The sequence below is a fragment of the Rhamphochromis sp. 'chilingali' genome (genome assembly GCF_963969265.1).
Source record: "Rhamphochromis sp. 'chilingali' genome assembly, chromosome: 9".
NCBI lineage: Eukaryota > Metazoa > Chordata > Actinopteri > Cichliformes > Cichlidae > Rhamphochromis > Rhamphochromis sp. 'chilingali'.
The window spans coordinates 31,306,071-31,331,310 of record NC_137936.1 but is presented as its reverse complement, the minus strand read 5'-3'; the positions used below and the strand labels follow the sequence as shown (position 1 = coordinate 31,331,310).

At 40.6% G+C, this 25,240-nt stretch overlaps 1 protein-coding gene across 1 annotated transcript in view; it reads right to left on the bottom strand.

The window, feature by feature from the left end:
- LOC308403313 (plexin-A2-like) overlaps nt 1-13,433 on the bottom strand; it is an 86,474-nt gene extending 73,041 nt beyond the window's left edge. Inside the window, exons 1-2 of the mRNA XM_080892617.1 lie at nt 13,114-13,433; nt 128-1,479 (exon numbers count right to left, since the gene is read on the bottom strand). Of these exons, the coding sequence (XP_080748743.1) occupies nt 128-1,351 (1,224 nt within the window). The 5' untranslated portion in view covers nt 1,352-1,479; nt 13,114-13,433. The remainder of the gene's footprint in view (nt 1-127; nt 1,480-13,113) is intronic.
- Between the last annotated feature and the right edge of the window lie 11,807 nt (nt 13,434-25,240).

Genomic DNA, 25,240 nt, shown 5'->3' with positions numbered 1-25,240 from the left:
GCTGCAATCATACTTGCAAGTCTAACTTTCAGTACAGCTCTACTATATCACTGCTACACACTACTGTGTGATACTTTCGCTAAATATATGAAGTTCAAAGCAGCATTTCTCCCTAAAATCTACCTACCGCCTTGGTGCACTGCACGTCCTTTCCCAGCAGCCAGTGCAACTCCAGATTTCCTTCTCCTTGGTAGCAGGACTGCAGCCGCTCCTTAATGCGGGTGTTGATGTCCTGGATGGTGAAGATGCAGAGAGCAGAGTGATCTGGAGGGTCGTGGTACTGCTTCTGTCCTTTCGAGAACACAGCAAAGAGCACATCCTCTTGAGCACTAATGTTGAGTGACTTAGCCAGAACCCTGCCGGCCTTGGACAGGTAAGCTGCCTGCAGCAGACGGTACTCCTCGCCTCTGTGAATGCACCCCACAGGAAGTGACACATACGAGTGGAACTTCTTGTCACCTTTGCACAGGCGGATGATGCGGGATGTGTAAAAGAGGTCGCCAGGGGAGCCACCTGCAGGCATCCCGTTCTCTGGAGTCTCCGGCTGGACAGTCATGAAGTAGACAAAGCTGCTGCTGGCAAAGCCATAGATGTAGTAGATGTCAAAGTGTGGCACAAGAGCCAGTGTGTCTGAGGGGATTTTAATCAGAGAAGAAACAAAATCAGTGTGAAGCTCATAGTCCAGCATGGCGGAGGATTCTGGGTCACGAGGCAGCTTTCGGCTGGAGATAGTTGGAAAGTAGTCCTGTTTTCCGCCTACGGCAGTGCCGATGTATAAAGTCGCATCCTGACCCTGAGAGGGTACAATAACTCCATACATCGTCCCAGTCTGGTTGTCACTGGACAGGTAGTGCTCTTTCTTATGCGTGGGCTCCACAAGGATGAACAAATCATCCAGCCTCATCAGCTTACAGACGCCCTGGTAGAGGCTGCCACAGGCCAGCAGCCGGTTGTGAGAGTAGTCGATAAGCAACAATTTGTTAACATTGTCAGTGGAGGCCAAAGGCTCAGAACAGGGCTGGACAATTAGTGGAGGATAACATGCTTTGTTGTCATACTCTGGTCCTGTATCATGAGACACCAGGAGTGTTAGATTAGAAGACAACTTGTAAATTCGATTGACAGCTCCAATGTACAAAGCCCCAGTAGACTGATGCACAGTCAAGTGGTTCAGCGACCACTCCCTCCTCTCTGATTGGAAGGTGTTCATAGTTTGTCCTAGAGTCATCTTTTGATTCAGAGAGATTAGAGTCAATAGCCACAGTGCCAGGGGCCATGACATGACCTTTAGAGGACCGTGACCTTTAGTGAGGCCGCAGTAAGTCCATCCTTTATACAAGCACGTTCCCATCCCCACGTGGCTCTGAAAAGTATTGAGCTCAGACAAACAGGGTTGTGTGTCAACAAGTAGCAGGATTGTCCAGAAAAAAGATCAGCTCAAGCGGGGTCTTGTTCTCCTCAAGTGAGCTTCACATCATTCTGAAAAAGAAAAGACAGACATTTGTTTTAGATCTCAAAAAATCCTTGATTCTTTCAAGTGTGAAAGATTGCTTTTCAGGATATCGTTAGGCACTAAAACCCTAGAAATGTCTTGTTTTCTTCTCTAGCTCTGCTTAGTCAGACACATGAGACATCAAAGAAACAAGTAATCATTTGTTCAAACTGTCTCCCCATATTTACTAGCCTGAGAGATGGTCCAATATTCCCCATATCAACAGGGGGGCTCATTATATTCGCCTTTCTGTAAGAGAGACCTAACTGTGGCCTATTACTTGAACAAAGCAGTGACACAATGTAGCTGCGCGTTCCCTCTGTTTGGGTGGCTAATTAAATGATCCAAATGTATTAATTATGCATCCATATTTTGGGCTCCCTGTTTTCCTTCCTCCCCTCTGCCTTGTTCGTTTAAATGGTTGAATCCAGGAGGAATTAATCACTCTCCAATGCGGCCGACATTCCTAAATTAATCAGGCTTTTTCCAGGGATGGCAGGGAGTCATTAGAGATTCAGAGCCTGGCAGCATCAACTCACACTTCCCTTTTTAATTTCATTAGCATATTTTATGTAAATATTTCCAAGGGACAAACAATGTCCGTCAAACACATGACGGACAAAAAAGATGGATGAGTTAGCCACATGAATGTTTGATGGATGTACATTTTTAATTTATTTATTTTTTACTGTTATAACGTTAATATAAAATATATTTTCGTCTCCCATATGGCCAGACAAAATAAGCTTATCTACAATAAAAAGAGGGTCTTTTTTCCTCTATATAAAGACTGATGTTTTATGATGGCAACACAAGCATCGTAGATAAAGTAGCTTCACATATGCCGTTACTTCATCGATGTCCATTAAAAGAGTAATAAAACTGTCTGCATAGGAGGATACATCATAAATTAAAACACCTACATCACTCTAAATCCTGCCTGTGTGCTGCCTGAAGCTTCTCCAATCATACACTCAAAGGTGGTTTCTGTCTCTCCTTTGTTATCGCCGTTACTACACCAAAAGCACCTTCACACTCTTCTAACAATCCTTTAAAAATAAAAATAAATGAAATGCTTTCAAATTTCCTCCAAGTATATCCTGCCAAATCCTAGAAGACTATACCTCGGAAGCAAACTGTCCTTTTTTGGCTGGAACTAACGTAAGCGGGGTGTTTTCTCAGTGAGACTTCCTGGTATAAGTAAAGGTTAAATGAAGACAGCCATGTCAGATCCTAATGCGGAGGTCATGATGCGGTGGGTGCTCTCCATTGGCTGACTAACAGGATGTCCGGCTGAGTTGAGCTGGAGCCAGGGATAGAGCGGATGGACTGACACTGAGCTGGCTGGGCCAACTCCAGCTCCACTCCAGCATCTCCTGCCCATCTGTCCCCACCGTGCTCACACAGGGGGAGAAGTCACTTGAGTGTCCCGACCTACTCTGCTCAATTTGGCAGGCTCAGTGTGAGCAACTCTACCAGTAATTGGCCACCGAAGAGTAATATCTGCCACACGCTGCATTGGAGCTCTTAAATCTGAAGTTTAGTGTTTGCTTTTGTTTGTTTAAAACAGATTCCATTTATAAAGACATGAAATGAATCAGTCACAGTCACAGTGCTATCTTTGCTGCCTTTGTTTTAGAAAACAGAGAAGTCTTTCCTTTTTTTTCCTGACTGGACACAAAAAAAACATGTCTTTTATTAGTTCTCAGAAAGCCTAGATTTGGCAGGACATGTTGGCTCTAATATTTACATCTTTATTTAAGGCAAAATGTTGTCCAGCAAATTCTTTCTGAAAATCCCTCAGATCATCTGCTTTGCAAGCTGATGAGCCCATGAACCAGTTTCTGTTTTCATTTATCCTGAAAACCTGATGAAATCAGTACTCATGCGTGATTGAAATACTGGAGGATGAAGCATCTGGATAAAATGAAATATAAACAAGATTCATGTGCTTATTTTCAGCAATGACCATGAACTAGTGCTAATTGCGAAACTTTACTTTTTGAAGTACAGCCTTTTTCCCCCGAGATCTTTCTTCTTCTTTTTGTAGTCTTTTAAATAATGGAATGTCAAGTAATGCACTTAAGAGCTGCTTGAAAGTTGCAGAGTTAGAAAAATGTGACTGAATTCTTGAGCTGCCACAGAAAAGGGATTTTTGTGCTTCAGCTGGGGCTGTCTCTACTTTGTCTCTGCTTTGGATTTCTCTGCTTGAACTCACTCTACAAACTTCCAACTTAAAACCTTTGGTGTAATATGCATTGTAATCTTATCAAAAACTCAAGTGATGACCTTTCCTCAACTGGAAATAATAAATAAGACATCGCTCTTGAGGTCTAACAGCAAATAGCAGACCAAATGATATTTACAGAGGTTGGCTCGAGTCTGGCTTGACCTTAAACAACAGACACCAGCAGTGATACCCACAGGTTAATTCAGTGCTGAGAGTCTCCAGTGAAATCCTCAAAGGAGTTACAAAACAGGGGAGAAAAACACGAAGAGAAATTAAGGAAGTGCTGGTGGCAAACGGAGCTGGGCAGGCATGCAGGCAAGCAGCAGCCTCGTCGTTTCATCCATTTCTGTTCTGCCGGCTTTGGTCACGTCTAAGGCGTGCAGTCATGCTGCTCAGTGTTTACCCTGGATTATAGAGACAGCTCTTCGCCCTGCGCAGTCCTCCCTGCTGAATTCTCCGCCTCGCCACTCAGACACGCTCCAGCCCAGACGTGACTCATTCACACTCACACACAGGAACATGGTTTGCTGAGGCCTCTGGGGACGTGCGCTCTCAGCGGGCACCAATCACAACACAGAGGAGGGAGAAGCCAGTCTCTCGTGCTCCGCAAACACGACCCTTTGACCTGGATCAAGATCTGTGGAACCAAATCCATCCTTTTGGTTCAGCTTTAATTGAGGCGAAATGCTGTCATAGCTTCTGTAGCACCCTGTTAAGCATGATTCACGGGACGGAAGCGATGGTTACTGCTGTTGAGATGAAATAATTAAAAGAGGGCTCTCTTCTTTTTTAGTATGTGCATCATGTTCAGTCATCGCTCAAGTTTGACAGCATAAAGATATGTTTTGTCAGCATTTTTCATGTGTACTGTAGTACATTCAGATAAGATATTATGTGGAAACCTTATTTCTTGAAGATTTGCATATTTTGTGAAGTAGTGAAGAGCTTTGTAGGCAGAGGCTTAATTGATTTGCGATACTGTGTTAAAACGCAATTGTGATCATCACAAAAAGAACTGACATGAAGTTAAAAGTATTAAAATACACATTTCCCGATAAAATGCTTTAATAAGAATTCACCGTGTTTAATTAAGTTTAGATAATTTAGATCAACCAATAACACTGAATTGCTAAAGCTGTGCTTTATAGCTAAACTAAGCCTTTTAGGCTGGTTATATAGTATTTGTAAGAACATGGGATGATGATAGGATGATGAGATAAATTATTTATCTTCAAGAATGATGTAATACAAATACATTATTCCCTGGAACTATAGATGGTCTGGCAGGCAAAGTGGTGGAAACCCCTCAGACAAAGCTTCTCAAACTAAAGGGATGAGAGGTTTAACAACAAGTGGCCTGAAATATAAGGCTAGAGGTGGTGCCTATAAATGTTGTAAAGTAAACTGTTTAGGGAAATTAGGTTTTGATTTTCTGTTCACAATCATATTTAATAGTCACATTTATGTTGAAGTCTTAAACTGAACATTCTTATCCATGTTTGTCATCACAGCTCACTCGGCCAGGGGCTGTTGCTGGTAGCTACGTATTTTTGCAAAGCATTCACATTTTGGAGATGTTACCTTTCCAAACACTCAGAGCAAGATGATACAAGAGGATTTTTTTTACACTTTAAAGAAGGACAGATTTAGCACAAGCAGCATGTGTTCAGGTTTATCTTGTTTATGTTTTGGATTATAGATTTGAGAACACTGTCGACAGACTGCGCCATGATATTTCTAAAGGTCAGAAGATACTTCTCGGTGCTCACACTTAGTCAACAATAGGAGTCATTGTCACTCACATCAGAGGTGATAAAAAATTTTTTCCTTTTTGTCGCTGTTGTTTTGTGTGGCCTAGATTTATAAGGCTGCACAAAGCCAATAACAGTATAAGACCACGGGGGCGGAAAACTGTCTGAACTACAATAGTCATAACAGCTTCTGTCTTTATGATTACAAGCGGGCTGTGCACAAGCGTGAAGGGTTTTTGTGTCTGTAGGTTTGTGCTGATGAGGCTGCTGATAGAAGTTTAAAAGTTTCTTATAGGACATCATTTTGGAGTTGGACAATATGTGGCTGCAGTTCTTCTGAACGTTTGAGATTGTAGTATATAAACCCACATGGGATACATTTGACTGGGGTTCTCGTCAAATACGCACAGGCCCGTCATTGGGGGGAGGGCTAGTTGTACACATCACACATGAATGGGCTGAAAGGGCGCCAGTCGCAACAGAACTTGACTTCCAAATGAATAAATGAAGGCAATTAGTAGATCTGTTTACAATGTTGTGGAGACAGAAGTAGGTCAAACATGGCAGACACAGAAGGGAGGAGGGAGCCAGCAAGCCAGAGCCAGGGGCTGTCGCTGGTACCTACAATGATGAGTCGGGGAATTAGGACATGAAAATGCCGTCTTTATTAACAATGACTTTTAAATGAATGTCATAATGAATCACAAGGGACCGGTGGAGTTTATTAGAAAAGCAGTGTTTTCTATTCAGCCCATCGTGTTTTATCAGACACAGTGTTGTAGAGGGTAAGCCCAGGGCAATAGGCTCCGCCTTCAAAATCCCCCTCACCCAAACACAGACTCGAGCCTCAGAGGACATAATGTGTAGCTTGGATGCTCACACTGCAGATACCCACAGGATATCTTCACTTTGATATTGCTCAGTCAAATTTTATGACAGTTGGCCCGTGGTTAATTTTTATCATTATGTTCTACAATGTAAATTCAAAGAGAAGCACTTTGCCCAGTTGGAAGGGGGCAATCTTAAAACCAGTATTTAGACTAATGGCAATAACACTTTGGGAGGCAATTGTTCCCTGGAAATCACTGCAAACTGCTGTGAATTCATTTAGCTTCATTGGCAGCTCGACTGGCACCTCTGCGTGTCCCAGCATTTTTTATATAATAAAAAACAGAACAATTATTTCCTTTTCTCCGTGCTTGTTGTTTAGTTTATTGGCCAGCGCAGATATTACAGGCTTTAGGACTCTCTAGCCAGCCACAATTCTTGATGGTAGAGTAGTGGAGGATGTCCGTGGGGGACAGTAAAACAGCGCTATGTCATCGCAACTAGCTCGGCTTCTAATAACTGCAGGATGCTGCGCAGAACCTGGGCAGTTGTAAATGTGACATAGGGGACCAATTCCAACAGATCACCACAACACAGTCAGCAGCCTCCTCTGCAATGCATTCCATTATCTCAGGGCATATGCATTATACATGCAGATACAGTACTTTATCTGAAATTGCTGTTAAGAGCAGGGACCAGATGAAGGGCACTGCTGCCACAGTCAGATTTAACCATGCATGCCTTTCTCCACCCTTCCCTCTTCTCAGCTCTGTCTCCTCTTCCATAAATCTCGTTGTTGGTCTTCCCTACTTAATGGTGACCTCAAGCTGGCTCATCTCAACTGCTGAGGCCCTCGTGTTGCATATATGATGAGCATACAGGGGAAAGACAAAGTGACCTCCAGCGCCGTGATGAAAACCCATGCAGTATAGAGGGTCTTCTATAATTCAGCAATCGCATAGGAAGACAGAGTGAGCTGTCTTTCTTCTGGAGCCACACAGCTAGCGCCTGTAGTGGTAACCTACATCGCCTCAGAGCGAGGAGTAAACAGGTGTGTTTGATCAGGTTTTGGAGTTATCTTTCTGCACCCGCACAAAGACAATGAAGATGGTGAAATGAAGACTGGGGACCAAATACAGAACAGCTCACCTGTTTAGTTATTTGTACTATAAGATAATATATATTAACTACCAGCTTTATGTTCAGAGGGATGGCTTTATTGTCTGTTCGCACTTATATATCTGCCTTTTTTCTTCTTTTTTTGGCCAGGTTGTTATTGCTCTCTCTAAAGCAAAGCTATATTTTCCTCAGACCGACTGACTTACTCTACAGATGTGCAGGACCATATTGATTTCTCATGCATAAATCAAGGAGACCTGACAAGGAAAATACTTTACATTTGGCAGAAACTAGACCTCACTGAGTGTATGAATGGGGAAAAAGCAATCAAACACAGTGATGCAGACTACATTTGAAGCTGTGAAGCACATATGTCCATGATTCCCACACCACTGCACACAGAAATCAAAGAACTTATTCCAAAGAAGCCTGTATGCTTCCTCCCGCTTTGCCCATATGGTTTCGTGGGGTGGGAGATGCCAAGGTTGGAGGTAGCTGGCACGAATAATTACAATCAAAGAAATTACAATGCAAAAGGAACAGCTGCTACCTCGACTGCTGACAAATCACTATGAGCAAGAGGAGACTGCAATAGACGGCGAGTCAGGGAGAGTAAAACAGGAAAGAGGAGGAGAGATGGTGCATGTTCTACTATACAACAACTTTCCCTCTAAGTATCTGCTACTCCAAAACCCATTTAACATTTAATCCGCAGTGCAAATAAGGCCTTTGGTGGCCATTCACCCCAAAGCTGTACAAATACAAGCATCTGCCCAGATTATCTCAGTCAGACTCTATGGTCAATCCAGCCCGGCCTCTTTCTAATTCTACCCGTCAGAAATTCTATCCTACTTCCTGAGCCTCTCACATGAATTTGAGAAGAGTCACAGAAATGTCTTCAATGTCCAAAAATAGAAATAACCTGGTTTGAAGTATAGTAACCAAGTGAGTTAGAATTTTACCAAAACTGCAAATGCAGGTGAATTTCTCTCAAATAGAAATTCACTTCATGGCAAATGCGTTACATTTTTTTTAATGCTTTATCACAACTCCTGCAGGAATAATGCAGTATCCTTTCGTCTCAACTTGCCCTTCCTAATAGGATTTGCTTGTCAAATTAAAATTGAATACTCCAAGTCTATTAAGCTCAGTCCCACCTGGTTTGTAGCTGCCAACGGCTGATCACTATACAGCAGTCTTAGATGTAGTCCAGACAGTCTGGACTTCTATGACATGTTGCAGATAACCTGGTGAGGACAATTTTGCAGATGTAATCACTTAAAGTTGTGAGGCATTATTCCAGACATTAGTCATTTACTTTTTTGTAAGACAGGGCTTTTACAAAGTGGACCCAAATACTCTGTCTTCCCAGGTGGCAAAAAAGAGCAATTTGACGGTGTTCTGTAATGGTGATGGTGTTTCATAATTCAGTCCAATTTGGTTTAAGGTGCCATCTGTCCATTTTTCAAGCCCTTATCTAACTAGGGTTACAAAACCCCATACCCTGGATTTGTCGCTAGTCTGTCTTATATGTTTCTTTAGAATGTGGGAGGAAACTGGAGCACCAGATGAAAATCCACAGTGACATGCAAAGGCCAAAAGACAACTGCAAGTGCTAACTACTGAAACCCTAATGAACACCAGTTTGAAGTGCCAGACTTATTTTATATAATCTTGAAACCTCTGTTTACATCATTTAGCAGCCTCTTGTTTTTTGAGAACTGGCAAGGAACTGGGGTTGGCTTGCCTCAGTCGACATGTAGAGTCATGTAGAAGTATCCCTGGGCATGATACCACACCCCAGGCTTTCCCTGAGCCATCTATCAAAGTTCAACTGTTTTAGTACTCAGCATCACAAACATCAAATATCCTATGTTTTACCTTTTTAAAGGTGTAAAGAAATGTTTCTTTTTTTTTTTCAAAGGCTGAATTAATGTTTAAAACATTTGGTTTTAAAGCCGTCGCTTCACCAGTCAGCTGGGATAGGTTCTAGCCCCTCGTGACCCTGACAAGGATAAGCAGGAAAGAATGGATGGATGGATGGATGGATGGATGGATGGATGCTACACCTGTCAAACACTTAATTAAAATCTGTAGCAGCCTTTATCATCTTTAGTTATTATCCATAGACTTAAGTTGAAACTCAAAAATATATCTTAAAATAACAGTAGGTCAAAGAGCTGCCAGAGACCACAAATGTCATAGTGGCTTCTTTGTGCTTTCAGATTTCATATTGGGTGATAGATAATTACACTACAACACTTCACAAAACTAAGGAAGAAAGACGAAGAAGCCATGTTTTAGAAGTTATTCGAGTATGATTAGTTTGTTGAAATGGTACGAAAGAGATGGATTAAAGTGAAGTTACATGGGTTTAGCTCAAACACATAAAGACCAATTTCTTTCCATGTTCCATAAGATATAATAACATAACCAAATTTTACCAAATGGCAAGTTTTAGGTATTTTGTATGTAAGCTACATGAAGTAAACTGATGTGCTGTGAAATTACCAAAGTCTGGCTTGAATATCTGCCTCAAAGGGCAGAAAACCCACCAATTTAGCACAAGAGCGATTGTAAAAGTTACAACAAAAGCAGCCGAGATATCCTAATGTTTGTGATCCATTATATGACCCAAGTTATGAAAACACTGGTTCCTGTACTTCCCATAATATTCTCCAGTTATTGTTAATGCTTTTTCAGACATCTGAAAATTTTTAGCCCAGCGGTTTCAGAGCCATTAAACTGAATTTCATGAGTAATATAAGAAAACCGATTACAAACGGATAAACTTGTGTCAATGCATTTCAGATTTAAAAAAACTCATGTGACATCACTTAACTTTGTCATCTATTTTGTATGGCCATATGCTGTCTAAATACAGAAGTGCCAAAGAAATCATGCAAAACAAACACATCAGCAAAGTTATTACGCTGTTTGTATCAACAACAGTGTGACAATCTGGAGGCAATGCGCCATATTGCAAGACCGCCATCACTGCATGCTGAGCGCTGCCAAAGCTGCCATCTGGCAGGTGAGCTGCACACTTTCCTCTCCTCCCTCTCACTTCTCCTCTCCACTGTTTTTTACCACTTCTCTTCCTCGCTCTTCCTATATTAGACCTTCTCACCCCTGCTACCTAGCTATTTCCACTTTTTACACTCCTGTCTAACCCTGTAAGGTTATTCTTCTCCACATGTACTGTATATGCACCTCCCTCCAGGCCTGGATCACACACTGAAATAAGTGGAAGCATGAAGCCTGAAAGGTGGAAGCAAGAGAGTAAAGACTAAGGACAATTTCACATTGGCTGTGCTTGTTCATCTGCAGTATTTTGTTCTGTCTGCATTTCCTTCTTTTTTTCCTTTCTCTCTCTCATCAGTGTCGATTTCATATCACTGTTTGCTCTCCTCCCCGTTATCGCAGCCCTCTCGTCACACTTCCCTCTCTTTATGTCTCCTCTTAGCAAATATGCACTCATATGCAAAGACGCACCAGTAAATAGGCACACGTATAACACGCACATTCACACGCGTACAGTATACACGTGCAAACACACACACACACAAACTGCAGGCTCGACGTCTTCTTCCGCAGGCTGTAGCATCTGAACAGTCGTGTTTAATCAGTGTCTCCATAGGCAACCAGGGGTAGCGGTGGGTGGAGATGGTGAGACTTGGAGGTGGGGGGTCTCCAGCTATGGGCAGTAGCAGTGAGCTGCTGTGCACTCACACACCGTGTAAGTGTGCTACATACACTAATTCGTCTGATGTATTATTGGAGCAACTGTGCGTCGCCTTTGCCTCTGACCCACGCTGCACTCCCTGATATTGAAAATACTTCAAAATCAATGTCACAGATTGAATTGGCAGTTGTTTTAAATCACAAGCTGTTTTTTGCAGTGTAGTAATAAAGCATCCCTCTTCTTTTTTTCTTATCTTCTCAAACATAAAGTAGCTCATTAATCTCTGTAGAAGTCTGAGATAACACTTAACTCCTAGCTTGTGGGTGAAAATGACAGAGACAGATGCTCTAAATTACTTCACCTACACTGGTCCAACATTGCCTCTAGGGTCAAAAGACTCCAGAATAATTCACCTATATTTCCTCAGTACAAGAAACTACCACTACAAATGCAGATGGAGGAATTACATCAAATGGTATGTATAGATCAATTAAATCAAACTGCCAATAAAATTGATTTTTTTTCCCCATTGGCTTACTTTTAGACTCTTAAAAAAGTTAAAATATAATTTAAATTTTACCTAATCAGAAACAAAGTTTAATCTCTTAAACTTATGAGCGTTCTTTTTTTAACTGATATCACTACTTTTAGAAATCTTCCCCTGAAATTTCACTTACTCCCTAAAATCTGGGCAGTGAGTGAAAACCTCAATAGTAACTTGTTTTTCCAGAAATTCTATCCCGGTTATTTTGTATTTTTTCTTTACAGTTTTCCTAACAAACATAGTTCCCACAAAAACTGATAGTACTGTGGATAATCCTCAGCAACTTGGAAAGTGTTACTGTCACAATACAAATCTCAGACAGAGCTTTATCGTGTAAGACACAAAGTATGTCTTTTTGTTTGCTTTAAAATGGCTTAGCTGAGGAGTTAGGAGTGGGTAATCCTCAACTATACCTCAGAAGAATAGGAATCATCATAAACCAAACCCTTAGTTTCATTCATTGTTGTCAATTGCAAGAGAGAGAGAGAGAAAAGTAATGTGGAGATTCATTTAAATTCTAAAATTAGCAGGCAACTGATAAAATGCCGAAGCGCATGACTGGCAAGAGCATGCTAAAAGAGAAGCCAATCTCTCTCTCTCAACGAGAGGCTTTTCCCACTCTGGAGGGGCCAGGAGAATAAAAGCTAGTCCAACTGGCCGGCCAGATAAGCCAGACCAGAAAGAGCATACAGGGAGAAGAAGGGCTCATCTGGTTTGCATGAGGGGTGAGAGTCAAAGAGCCGTGAATCCAACTACAACCGCTCCTCGCCCCCTCAACCACCATACAGAGGAGAGCTCAAACAAAGATGTACTTAGTGAACAGCATTGTTGTAGTTGGCACCGCTGCAGCTGTGTGTGCTTTAGTTCTTTCAGACTCAAGCTTCATCTCAGCTCTTGCCCAGCTTTATCAGCATCCCAGTGGCTTCTGCTCTGCCCTGGCTGCCAAAGCAGCACGAGCTCTGGCTGCAGGGCAGCAGCGGAGAGCTGACTGTCTCCAGGCTAAATACTTCACTCTGGTATTCTCCTGATGACCAATAATCTGATGAACTGCCCAGAATAATCTAAATGTCTAAAGAGTTTTGGGAAAATCTGCACAAGCCGGTGGCTTTCGCAGGCTTTGTGTAAAGCAGAGTTATTGATAAGAAGATTATTCCCATCAAATCTAATACAGAAATGCTCTTGCCTGAGGATCTGATTGGTACTGAAGCTGAGGCATTTACAGTTGCTTTGTTTTCAGAACATCAGCCCACATCTGCTGGTTGTTACAGGTGGTCAGCAGAGCCGCAATTTGTCCAATTAACACGTGCATTCTAAATCATAACGCCATTCGGAGTTCACGCTCGCTGCGCGTCTTTTCACGGCGTCCAAGGTGCGTGAAGTCTAACAACTTTACCCTTCTGCACAATGCAGAGCTGCTCTACAAGCTGCCGCTCAGCTGCTAACACCAAAGGATAGCCCACTCACCTTGAAATAGCAGGAGACTCATTCATGAGTAGCGCAGATCCGGTTATTTCGCTTGAATATTGGGAGAAACGTCCCGCGTCTCAGTCAGTGAGTCAGTCAGTGGGCTAAATGAGTGTGGACGACAAATACAGCGAGATAAACTGCCGGTTAATTTATTCTACGCGCAGACGCGACGCACAGCTTGTAAAGTCATCTGGACAGCAGTGAGCATCTCCCTGTCAGCCGCTGAGAAGGAGACGATATCAAGTGACCCTCCCGCCTCGTTCAGGGATTGATCATTTTCTGTAACAGGCTGTCATACAACCCCATCTCCACCTCTCTCCCTCCCTCCCTCTCTCTCTCTCTCACTCTCTGTGTGGATGCCGGTGCTACATGAAGTCACCCATCAGTTCACTTGCACCTCACGTACAATGTGCGCTTTTAGACCCGACCTCCGTCGCGTCATCCTTTGGCACAACTTGGGCGCGTTGCAATACCTGTTCTATGTCTTTTTTTTTCCAGCAGACGAATAAAAGTTCCTGCGCATTTGTTCATCAGTGGAGATGGACACTGACAACGATTCATTCTAAAAAGTCGTCAAAACATTTGGTAAAGAGCCGACTTCTAAATGCGCTTACAATTCCATTCAAATTGGACCTAGACTGCGTGTTATCAACAGCACACAGGACGGAGATAAAGTCAGCGACCAAAATAGGCCTATTTGTCAAACGATTGTGATCTTTATACATTTGTGAAATGACTGCTTTCCATGTGCACAAATGGGCTGTATATTTTGAATCATGTATTCACACATCTTCTGATGGGAAAAGGAATTGTGTTGCAGCGGTTTACTCGCTCGTTAGGCCCGCTCGCTCAGTGTATAAAGGCTCACAGCAGCCTGCACAAGTTCCAGCTGAAATACTGCCATCTGTAGGCTTAATAATGTGGCCACACTTTTTGTGTGTGTCTCAGAGCTCTAGCAAAGATCATTCATTTTAAGCCTTTTTAAGCGTTATAAACCATAAAGGTTAAAAAATATATGATTGTAACAATAAGGATCTAGTGCAGCATGTATCCAAACCCACTATCACCATTGTCCTGCCCATATTGCTGAAAAGCTCAGTAGACATTTGGGGGGGGGGGGGGTTTCTGGTGTGGATAGGGAGGGGGGCATGCAGCGTCCATCGGCCAGCTGTCTGCTCCTCATTATTTGCTGTTTGGTGGTTTGGAGATGAGTTTGAGATGTCACACTGGCTACCTGTTAGGGCTGAGCAGCTCTGGGTGGGCAGCGGACTCCCTCAGGCCTGAGCAGATGGCAGTTATTCCTCACTGGCCCCACGTCGGGTGCACGAGTTAACTAACCTCTGTGACACACACACACACACCACAAATACACACACATACTGTATTAGCAAACACACAAGTCTGAACACAAACAAAGACAAATATACAAACTTACACTTGAGGCTATTTATGCACATAAACTGTGCTGGGAGTTAATACAGATGCACACAGCTACAGATTTAAGTGAGAAGACACAAAAGCCTACAATAAAGACAGATGTGTTCAACAGACTTAAAAGGGGAGCAATAACAGACTTTCTTTCGACAAACTCCAGTTTGTCTTATAAAGAGTTCCACAGCTGTAGGATTTAAGCATAAAATGAGCAATTTCTTTTTGTAAGGCTTCGGGAGCATTTGAAATGGGCTAACTAATTAATTTAAGTCTAAAATCAGTTCTGAAGAAGTGCAGCAAAAATGGGAGCGATGGGGTCTTATTTCTTTGAATTTGTTAAAAGTGTGGCATCTGGCTTTTAGATGAGATGATGCCAGAAGATGGTCCTGTGACTGGTGAAAAGTGAATTATAATAGTCTAAACTTGTTGAGATGAAAGCTTCATAAATGGCTGTGAAAATAAAAGAATTATAAACGTTACCATTCATATGCCAAAAGCTCACATCCAGATTGTAGCAAAATGCTTTATGTTGAAGGACAGAGTTGTAGACCTGTCTGATCATGTTTGCATCCAACAATTCATTTTTAAATATTACATTCTGTTTCTCCTGCTTTTCATCATATAAAAAAGGTAGATTAAACAGTAAAGGAGATGTCACCTGTGCTGAAAAGAGTAGTGATGTGTAATTACAGTTAATACTAAGATATGTGTGATGAGCCATGCCTGTATGGATGGCTTATGGTATTTTTCAAGGTTGCTTGAGGTTTTAATGTAGACTGTAAGTGTGTAACTGAAATGTGGGAGATTGTTATCTGTTCTCCACAGGTCTAATTCAAGGGCAATTGCAGTTGTGAATTAGTTTTCAAGCTGGTGTGCAAATCCACGTTATCATTCCTTCAAGAGCCGCACTTACACACTCAAATCTCTGGAGTAAACTCAGTGAGAGAGAGAGAGAGGGAGACGTTAGCTTTTTAGTTCAAGAAGTCTTGAAGGAGACTACCATACGTAAAGACAACATAATATCTGATTCAGCTGAGCAAAACTAAAGAGCGCTGGAATTAGAAAATATATCAATATTCATTAATACAACTAATAAAACAGTTACAGGCTACAGGTCCCCAGCAACTCAAAGTTGAAGAAGCAGTAAAGGGGATGCATTGATCTCTGTCTGCACACTTAGATGCTGAGAGTGAGTTTCACAATTTTGCATCAATGGGTTTTACAGCATAAAACTCATAGTCTTCTAGTATTTTATGAGAAGGCAAGGAGAAATAGGAAACAGAGTTGCAAAAACCTTTATTTAGCAAATAATAAAATCACAAACTTACGTGCATATTTGCCTAAATATCACAGCAGGAAGGCACAGCTAGCAGATGGGCTGATCGTATAAAGTACCTGCATTGTTAAGTCAAACCCTTCTCAAACATGAGCCTTGGCCTTGTTTATGACACACAGAGTAAACTTTTGGACAATGCAGGATCCTTGCAAGCCTGTGGACATTAGTGAAATGAGTAAAAATTCAAATGAAATCACACCTCCTCCTGGAAAATGGTGATCTGCAGCTTCATCAATATTGCAATTAGTTACTCAGGTAACCGGGGTGGTCAGTGAAAGGACTCAAGTGTGCCTGGTGTGTGTGATATTTTACTCTGGCATTGTTCTAATGTGTTCATTATGAATATTATGCTGTGGCTCTGGGCCTCTCTCACAGACAGGACCCAAGTGGAGTAGCCAGCTAGATGCAATCTACTTCATGGAAATTACCATAACAACACGAAGCTCTGCAAATGGAACGGCAATGAAAGACAACCGCAGGCCCAATCAAGCTGTCATAACACACAGAATAATAACAACTGAAAGCCATTAAAACCTTTCAGTCTGAACCGCTACACCTCAATGTGCAAAGAATAGGATTGAGAGGCCCTCATATCCCTCATTTTGCCTAAACAGTCACATATAAACACCAGGCTTTATCCAAAGCACATCCATCATTTCCACACTCTAATGTCACATTCATAACAAGGAGGCTCGTGATGGAAAACAATTATTAATTCCCTAGTTACTTTTTCTTCCTTAGACGTCTCTTAGAGGTGTTTTTTTCTGTGAGGTTGTCTATATTAATAGTTTCACACAGATGTTTTCCATCCAAAAGAAAAGTCAAACCAGGTTTGTATTTCACATCAGACTGAAGATTTTTGCTGCGGCAACTTTTTTGTGTGGTTGAGAAAATGTGGACCTGGAAAATAAAAATGCAATTTGGGAATCCATTGATTAGTCTGCTGACTTTGCCAACGGGCAGTTTTTTGGGTTTTTCTTTGGGGGGGGGGGGGGGGGGGGGGGCGCTTCAGATGTAGCCAGTGGATATCAGGGCCAAGACTGCCTTTACAGGTGCATTAAACTAAATACAGCCTAAAGAGATCTGACCAAAACTGCTCCTGCACTGCACTTTTGTTTAAAAGAGCCAAGAGAAAAATACTAAATAAAGATTTTACCTAAGCTGAAGATCTACTGCGCTGAATGTGCTCACAAGCAGGTGAAGACCTCGGTGGTTAACAGTTTAAGAGTCTACTTTGAGCTTTGCGAACTTCTTATTTACATCATGAGTGCAAAAGGAGCGAAAAGGGAACTGCGAACAACTAACACTACATTAAAGTCCTCACCAAAACATCGATCGCTTATCATGGCCTGTCAGTAATACTTCAGCACATCTGCTGGGTATTACTCCTCATGGTGAAATACTTTAAAAACATTTTTTTTTATTTACAACCAAAAATCCTGGTACAATGTGAATGTTATCACATTGGAAGGTCCAGTTTTGTTTTGTTTTTTTTATTTTGATTAAGGACAAACACCTGAATAAAACTGTTTTTCTGATTCTTCTGTTGATGAGACAAAAAATATAGTTTGGTGAAAGTGGCAAAGCTCACGGATCTGTGGCAGCAAATGTTTTTTTAAATGATGTGTCCACCATCTGATATCATGACTGATGGACAATGCGCAGAAGTGTCAGTATTAAGACCAGAGCTTATGGATGAGGCGACCCGATGATGTCTCACTGCTTTCATCGGGCAAAATCTATTTATTCTGTCATTTTAAAGAGTGTGACATGCAGTAAACATAAATGTATATAAAATGTCATCTAGAGCTAGCACTGGAGTGCATGTCAGTTTAATTAGTTTGCTAGCTACTTAGACATTCTGCAAGTGGCAATTGTTTTCCTGCAGCTGCTGAATAGAGAAAGGAAGAGAAAGGAAGCAGCCTCCTTATTAGATCTATCAAAAATAAAGGCCCAGTTCTTCAAAAAATATCCTTAGTATTTTAAAAAGTAAATCAGCTGCCGTTATCAGTGTAAACTGTGCTTCTAAGAGTGGGAGGCTTAACAAACAAAGGAACAGTAAGAAGGACAGAGTTTAAAGTAAAAACATTAAATGGTTGTTTCCGTCAGACCAGTTTTATATTTAGAGGAAGCTGAGAGAAGCCTTCAAACCAGGGACTTTTTCAGATTTCTATTAAAAGTGCTATCACCAGTAGGGACCAAGGACCACTTTTCCATTGGAAAATCAGGAACATTCTCTCAGAATTAAGTACCAAACCAAACCACCTGATTTTTTTCTTATAAATTTTGTGAGTCGTAATGATATTAAAGTGTACCTCCAACCTCCATATTCATCTGTTAGGAGGCACAGCTAACCTGTGGCAATATGGCACCTTCACTGAAACACAAGATTTAAACACAAGGTAATGGAGCTATTATAATGTAGCCTAGTGAAAGAGACATAGACGGTATAAAAGGATGGATGCAGATTTCAGGTCTGAAAAGTGAAGCTAGCACAGAAGTGCCTCAGTTGGTTATAGCCCCTGATTGCAGAAAGCCTTTTAGTTGCATAGTATACGGTAAAAATGGCCTTTGGCTCTCTTGCTGTGATGATATTATGGGCTTAGTTCATTTTATAAATCACAATAATTTTTAGAGTCAGAATGCAGGGTAATACAGGCTATGCTTGCTGGTCTGTTTGTCCTCAGTTTCAAAGTCAGAGCCACCCCTTCCTCCACACGCCCAATTTCAAAACAGCCAAAAGGCCGAGTGTAAAAATATTTAGCTCAAGGCTTCATAACAGAACCTCACTGGCCGTGGGTGACGTTATGGTGGTTTCATCCATATTTCATGCTGTCTATTGCTCTGCAAGAAGTAACGTGGTGGGGGTCACTGAATCTGATGGTCTTGTTGTAGTGTTGATGAAAAATGGCTACATTTGGCAGGACCAGATTGCACCCTGAGCTGCCAACACAGATCTCTCACTCATGTTGCCAAATGATAAAGTCGATTTACATAAACCTGAAAAAAGGAGATTAGATGAAAGCCAAAAGAAGTCTTCCTGTCAATATTTATGAGGCTGCCTGTGCACAGTTAACATTAAAAACATAATCATGTATTTTGTAGAATTATTAGTCAAGCTTTGCATAAGGAAAATGTTTGACTTCATCTACCTTTTTCTTTCTACCCATGAGAAATTTGTGTTCAGAATACAAGCACTGATGCTTCTACACAGTTCTGTTCAATCAATCACTTTCCTTGTTCAACAACAATGACTTTATGCATTTAGATTAGGAATTAATTATATTATTCATAAAAAAAATCTCTCTGCAAACACACAGCCATCAGCTCATTTAGGCATACATCTTTTTCAATGTCAAGGTTGTTGTGGTGATTCCAGTAGTGATTTTGTATTAAACTTTCAGAAAGTCGAGTAGTTCATCAATTGAGCATTTCAGGCTGTATCATCTTCTTCCCTGAGTTTTATTTGTGAAGTCTGTACATGATGCTCCTTTCAATCTCAGTTGATTTTTCACACAAGCTGTTTCTTTTTGTATTGATTCCAAATAGCGCTAAAGGAGTGGAGAGGCCAAGTTTTACATTTACAAACCGGGTAAGCCGGGATGCTCTCATAGACAAGAAGGCGCTTGTTTATCTGGTGATTCAACCCCAATTCCACAAAAGTTTGGGCTCCTGCGTAAAATGTAAATAAAAATAAAATGGTAAATAAAAATAAAATGGTAAATGGCCTGTATTTGTATAGTCCCTAAGGACCCCAAAGCGCTTTACGCATCCAGTCATCCACCCATTCGCACACACTGGTGATGGCAAGCTACTTTGTAGCCACAGCCACCCTGGGGCGCACTGACAGAGGCGAGGCTGCCGGACACTGGCACCACCGGGCCCTCTGACCACCACCAGTAGGCAACGGGTGAAGTTGCCCAATGACACAACGACCGAGACTGTCCGAGCCGGGGCTCGACCCGGCAACCTTCCAATTACAAGGCGAACTCCCAACTCTTGAGCCACGATTGCCCCACGATAAAAAAGGCGATGATTTGCAAATCTCATAAACTCACATTTTATTCACAATAGAAAACACATCAAATGGTTCAACTCCAAAAAATACTAGGAAAAAATGATTGTTTCAATTTTCCACTGTGTAGCATCCCCTCTTCTTTTAAGAACAGTCGACAACAACAGTAGAGGATTGACACTGCTAGAGAGTTCAGAGTCTTCAATGTCGTTTTTTTAATTTCATTGTATGCAAAATGTTTTCAATTGGTGAAAGGACTGGACTCCAGGCAGACCAGCTTAAATGACTACTACAAAGGTGTGCTGTTCAAATAGATCCAGTATGTGATTTGACACGGTCTTGCTGAAACATGTAAGGACTTCCCTGACAAAGACATATGTTGCTCTAAACTGCAAACGCAGCCTGTCAATTGCATAGGTTCTAATGCACACCCATACCATCAGAAATGCAGGCTTTTGAACTGAGCACTGATAACAAGCTGGATGATCAGTCTTCTCTTTAGTCTGGAGAACACTGACCGTGTTCTCCAAAAACATGGATGCTGCATGTTTACTTCTGGGATTACGTTTAATTCTAAAGAATTTCAAATTTCATTTTTTCCCTCAGTCCATTATAAATGAGCTTTAACCTAAAGGAGACGGTGATGTTCCTGGATCATGTTCACATATGGTCTCTTCTTTGCATGATAGTGCAGTCCAGCTCTGAGGTCTTTACACTGGCTGCCTGTCTGTCAGACGATAGACTTTAAAGATCAGCTGAAACACTCAGTTTAAATCCAGGTTGAAGACTCGCCTGTTCTCAGCTGCATTTGAATAAAGCACCAAATCCGCACTGTTTACTTTTAAGCTTAAATTTCAAAACTTACATTTTAACTACTGATTTTTATCTACTGTTCCTTTTCTTTTTCATTTTAAATCATGCTTTTTATTTGTTTTGGTTTTTTTAATGTCTCTGTAAAGCACTTTGAATCACCTTGCTGTTGAATTGAGCTATATAAATAAACTTGCCTTTCCTTACCTTGCCTTTAACCTGCTGTTGTGGATGGTACGGTGAACTGTGTTCACAGACATTGATTTCTGGAGGTGTTCCTGCCCACAAATTGTAGATGCAGTTTTTTGTTTTGTTTTGTTTTGTTTTGTTTTGTTTTGTTTTGTTTTGTTTTGTTTTGTTTTGTTTTGTTTTGTTTTGTTTTGTAAATTGGTAAACTTTATGTCTGAGAAACTCTGGCACTTTAACATTTTTATACCCAGTTATTACTTTCTAAATGTTCATCCAGCCATTTATTTTAGGTTCTAATTACTTTTACAACCTTTTGTGACCCTCGTCTTTTTTTGATATTGTGAATCAAATATGAGTTTACGAGATCAGAAAATCACTGAATATTGGTTTTATTTACATTTTACACAGCATTATAACTATTTGGAACTGAAGACTAAAACACAAAGTTTTTAACCCAAAGGGATCTTTAGTGCTGGTAATTGTTATACACAGAACAACATGCAGCAAGTCAAAAAATGACCTTTTTTTGGTCTAAAATATTGATTTGGAAAGAATTACACTAATTTCTAAATCAATATTTTATTATTGAATCCTCCTTGGCAACTCTCTTTCATAGTTCAAAACACTTCTTATTTATCTTTTAATCTGGATCTGCTGTGCTGACACCCAGAGCAGTGTTTCTGAGATGACCATATTAAAGATATCCAGTCTCAATGACAACATACAGAGGCAAGAGTCGAAAAAAAAACAAAAAACTGAAGGTTGAGTTTTTAGCTTACAGTGTTACATGTGTTAACCTCATCATTTGAAACGTTGGCCATGTTTAATATGAGCTTCCACTGTAATAACTGTATATACAACTTCTTTTCAACTTCTTGTTAATGGAAAGTATCTGCTGAATTTCAAAGTAAGCATCAGAATAGGAAAGATTTAAGGTGACTTAAGTGACTTTGAACATAGTATGATTGTTGGTGAAAGACAGGTTGGTCTTAGTACTTCAGAAACTGCTGAGCTTCTGCGATTTTCCTGCATAACCATCTCTAGGGTTTCCTCTGAGAGAGAGAAAATATCCATTGAGCAATATATAAAATCTTGACACTTGTGTATTGAGTCTCATGTGTATTCTGTGTAATATATCCACATAAAATAACTGAGAGGACAAAGTTAAGTATTACAATAAAGCAATACTTTAAACATCTAGAATTTAATAAAAGCATAAAAAGAGATGTTGTGTAGTTTTTGTTCTGTCTTTGTCTGCTTTAGCCTATCAGAGTAGTGACATTCTGTCAAAGTTTGAACTTTTTGGCCAGCCTCAAACCAAAGTAATACAGTTAAATTTCAAATTTGGGTTTAGTGGCTTGGGGATGCTTTAATGTCTTTGTAGGGCTTTATAAAGACAGATAAACAAATGTGTCAGTCCAGTGGTTTTCAAGCTGTCAGAATCCGAGGCATGTCAAACAGGAAGAAAAAGATTCAAGACACTGTTGCATAAAAATGGTATTTATGTCCTCTGGAATGATAGCAATGACAGTTTTCATTGTAATTTTCACTGAATGAATTTTTGAACATAACACTGACTTCTTCTTTTTTTGTGCTTCGCAAATGCAAGGTGTAATTTATCGCCTTATTAGACACTTCCACAGTCCAATAAATGTCTTTCTGCCTTTGCTTCAGGCAAAGTTTTTCTGAAGGATCTTTAGTCTGGAAGTGTCATTATATAATGCCTGGAACCACATTAGCAGTATTTAACTCCAGCATTCAGACTGAAACCTGTTGACTTCCAGGGTCCAGCTGAAGCCAAAAACCAGGTCGCTGTCACAATAATTTCTCCTGGCGTTATTTATATCTTAAAGTGTTTTCTCCACAAATTGATAAATTTTACCTCCCTACAAATGCCATCCCCCTTTCTATCAATCAAAGCCATTCAATTGAAGCATTATGTTCTTATACAGTAATTTTAAATTTTATTTATTAGTTGTTGTGCCCTTAAAATACTGCTCACAGGAAAAACACATAAGATAACAGAGAACTACTTTTACCCAACATGAGAACTACTCATGCAAATCACTTCAGACTTAGCACTGCACTGGTTTGGGTCCTCGGCAATATACCCTCCATGTTTGAAGTAGATCAAATAAGTGTTCTTTGTGGCATCTTAAAAATTGAAGTTCAAGTTTATTAAAAATTTTAAAAGATGTGTGGATAGGTGAACTGTATTGCAGATTTTTCTAATTATCAGTAAGCTTTATGGATAAGTACACTTATAAATGCAGAGTTCTAACTCTTATTACAGGCTTTATTTCACTTTCTTCACAGCCGTCTTTTTGAAAGACCTGCCAAGGACACTGTAAATGTGTTCACACAGTTAGTTTAATATAAAGTGAATGAATATGTCATTGAAGGTGAAACAAGGCAGCAAAATCAGACAAAAACATTATTTCAGGAATTGCTGCAAGACGAGATGTGTCAAGTTTCCTGTATTATAGACTCAATCCACAAATCAAATTAAATCTGCAAATTATAAAGTCATGACTGAGACCTCATTCACAAGTTTCTGGCAGACTAGAAATACCAGAGAAAGGTTTCCTCCTTTATGAATGTTATCACCTCCGTTGATTGAATTGGAAGTAAATTGACCCTTTCCTCAGTTACAACAGTGAGTAAATGAAATTCTGTGCTCTGTTTATAAGAGCTCAGTGTTTATCTTCAGTTTATTACCGTCATTAACTCTGAAGGTATTTTGCAGGATGTCTCGTAGCGCTGAAGATGGAAGAAGAGGGCGGCAGACAGTGAGAGCCAATTGTGTGTGAATGTGATATGAAAACACACAGTTCAACCATCAGTCATGCATTTTCATCAGCTGACATTTGCTGACATTTTGCAGCTTCCCATTTATTCCAGCGTTTATAATGCAGCAAATCAATACTGTAAATATTGAGAAAACTAAGAAAAAGTGGAAGTCGAACATTTTTATGGGTTTCTATTAATCTAATCTAAATTATTAGATCATTAAATGCCTCCAGCCACATTTAATTGTTTTTAGGAACAGAGTGTTTATCTTATTTTTGATTCCTTATACATTTTCACCCTTTTAAGGCAAAACCAGCATCTTTCCCCTTACTCTCCTTCATAACATCATTACCATGCAATATTTACTGAAGATTACATGTATGTAGAACCGAGATTTCCCTCAATTAACTTTCTCACAAGTCTAATAATATAAGAATTCATAAGGTATAAAAATAAATACATTTCCAAAGCATAGTTTCATCCACCGGTCCATCTATCCATCCAATTAATTCAGGGTCACATGGGGTGCTGGAGCCTATCCCAGCTGCCATGGGGGAAGAGGCACAGGGTACACCATGGACAGGTTGCCAGTCTGTCCATTCACACTCACATTCACACCTATGGGTAATTTAGAAAACACCAATTAACCTAACACCACTAACTGCATGTCTTTGGACTGTCAACGGAACCTGAAATACCTGGAGAGTCCCAAGACCTTCTTGCTGTGTGGTAACAGTGCTAACCACTGTGCAACCATGCTGTCCCCATCATGATACATATCACTTACTATCAGAGGTGTGGACTCGAGTCACATGACTTGGACTCGAGTCAGACTCGAGTCATTAATTTTATGACTTTAGACTTGACTTGAAAAAATGTTCTAAGACTTGTGACTTGACTTGGACTTTTACACCAATGACCTGGGACTTGAATTGGACTTGAACCGGTTTACTTGAAAAGACTTGATATTTTACCCCAAATATAAAATTTAACATGCATATTATATAGAGATTGAAAATGTGACGTCATTCACGGGTAGAACCGCAAAGGATTCTGGGAACTCGTGGCAAGCGGTACTAGCGCACGCAGGCTTTCAATTAAAATCAGTTATACAGCGATAAAAAGAAACACAAAAATGTCAAGAAGCTGTTGTATTATTAACTGCAATAGCCGGTCGCATGACAGCCACGGGAAGCCGACGGGTAAAGAGATCGGTTGTTATCGGATTACGTCATTGTTCAGCCATGTTTCCGAAGTAACAAAGACGCGACGGATGGCCTGGATTTCAGCCATTCAAAGATCAAATATAACGTCCCAGAACCCTCCAGCTCACAGGTTAGTCTGCTCCAAGCATTTACACGAAGGTCAGTCTGCTGTTGTAGTTAATGCGTCATTTTTCTTAACATAATTGGTGATATAGGTTACAAGCAAGTCTGGCGCTGAACAGAAATTGTCGCGCTATGCTCCTTTGTTTATTGTGCATAAATAGTGAATTGTCCTGACACAATATTGCGTTTCGCTTCTGTTATTATGGTACATTGACAAAAACATAT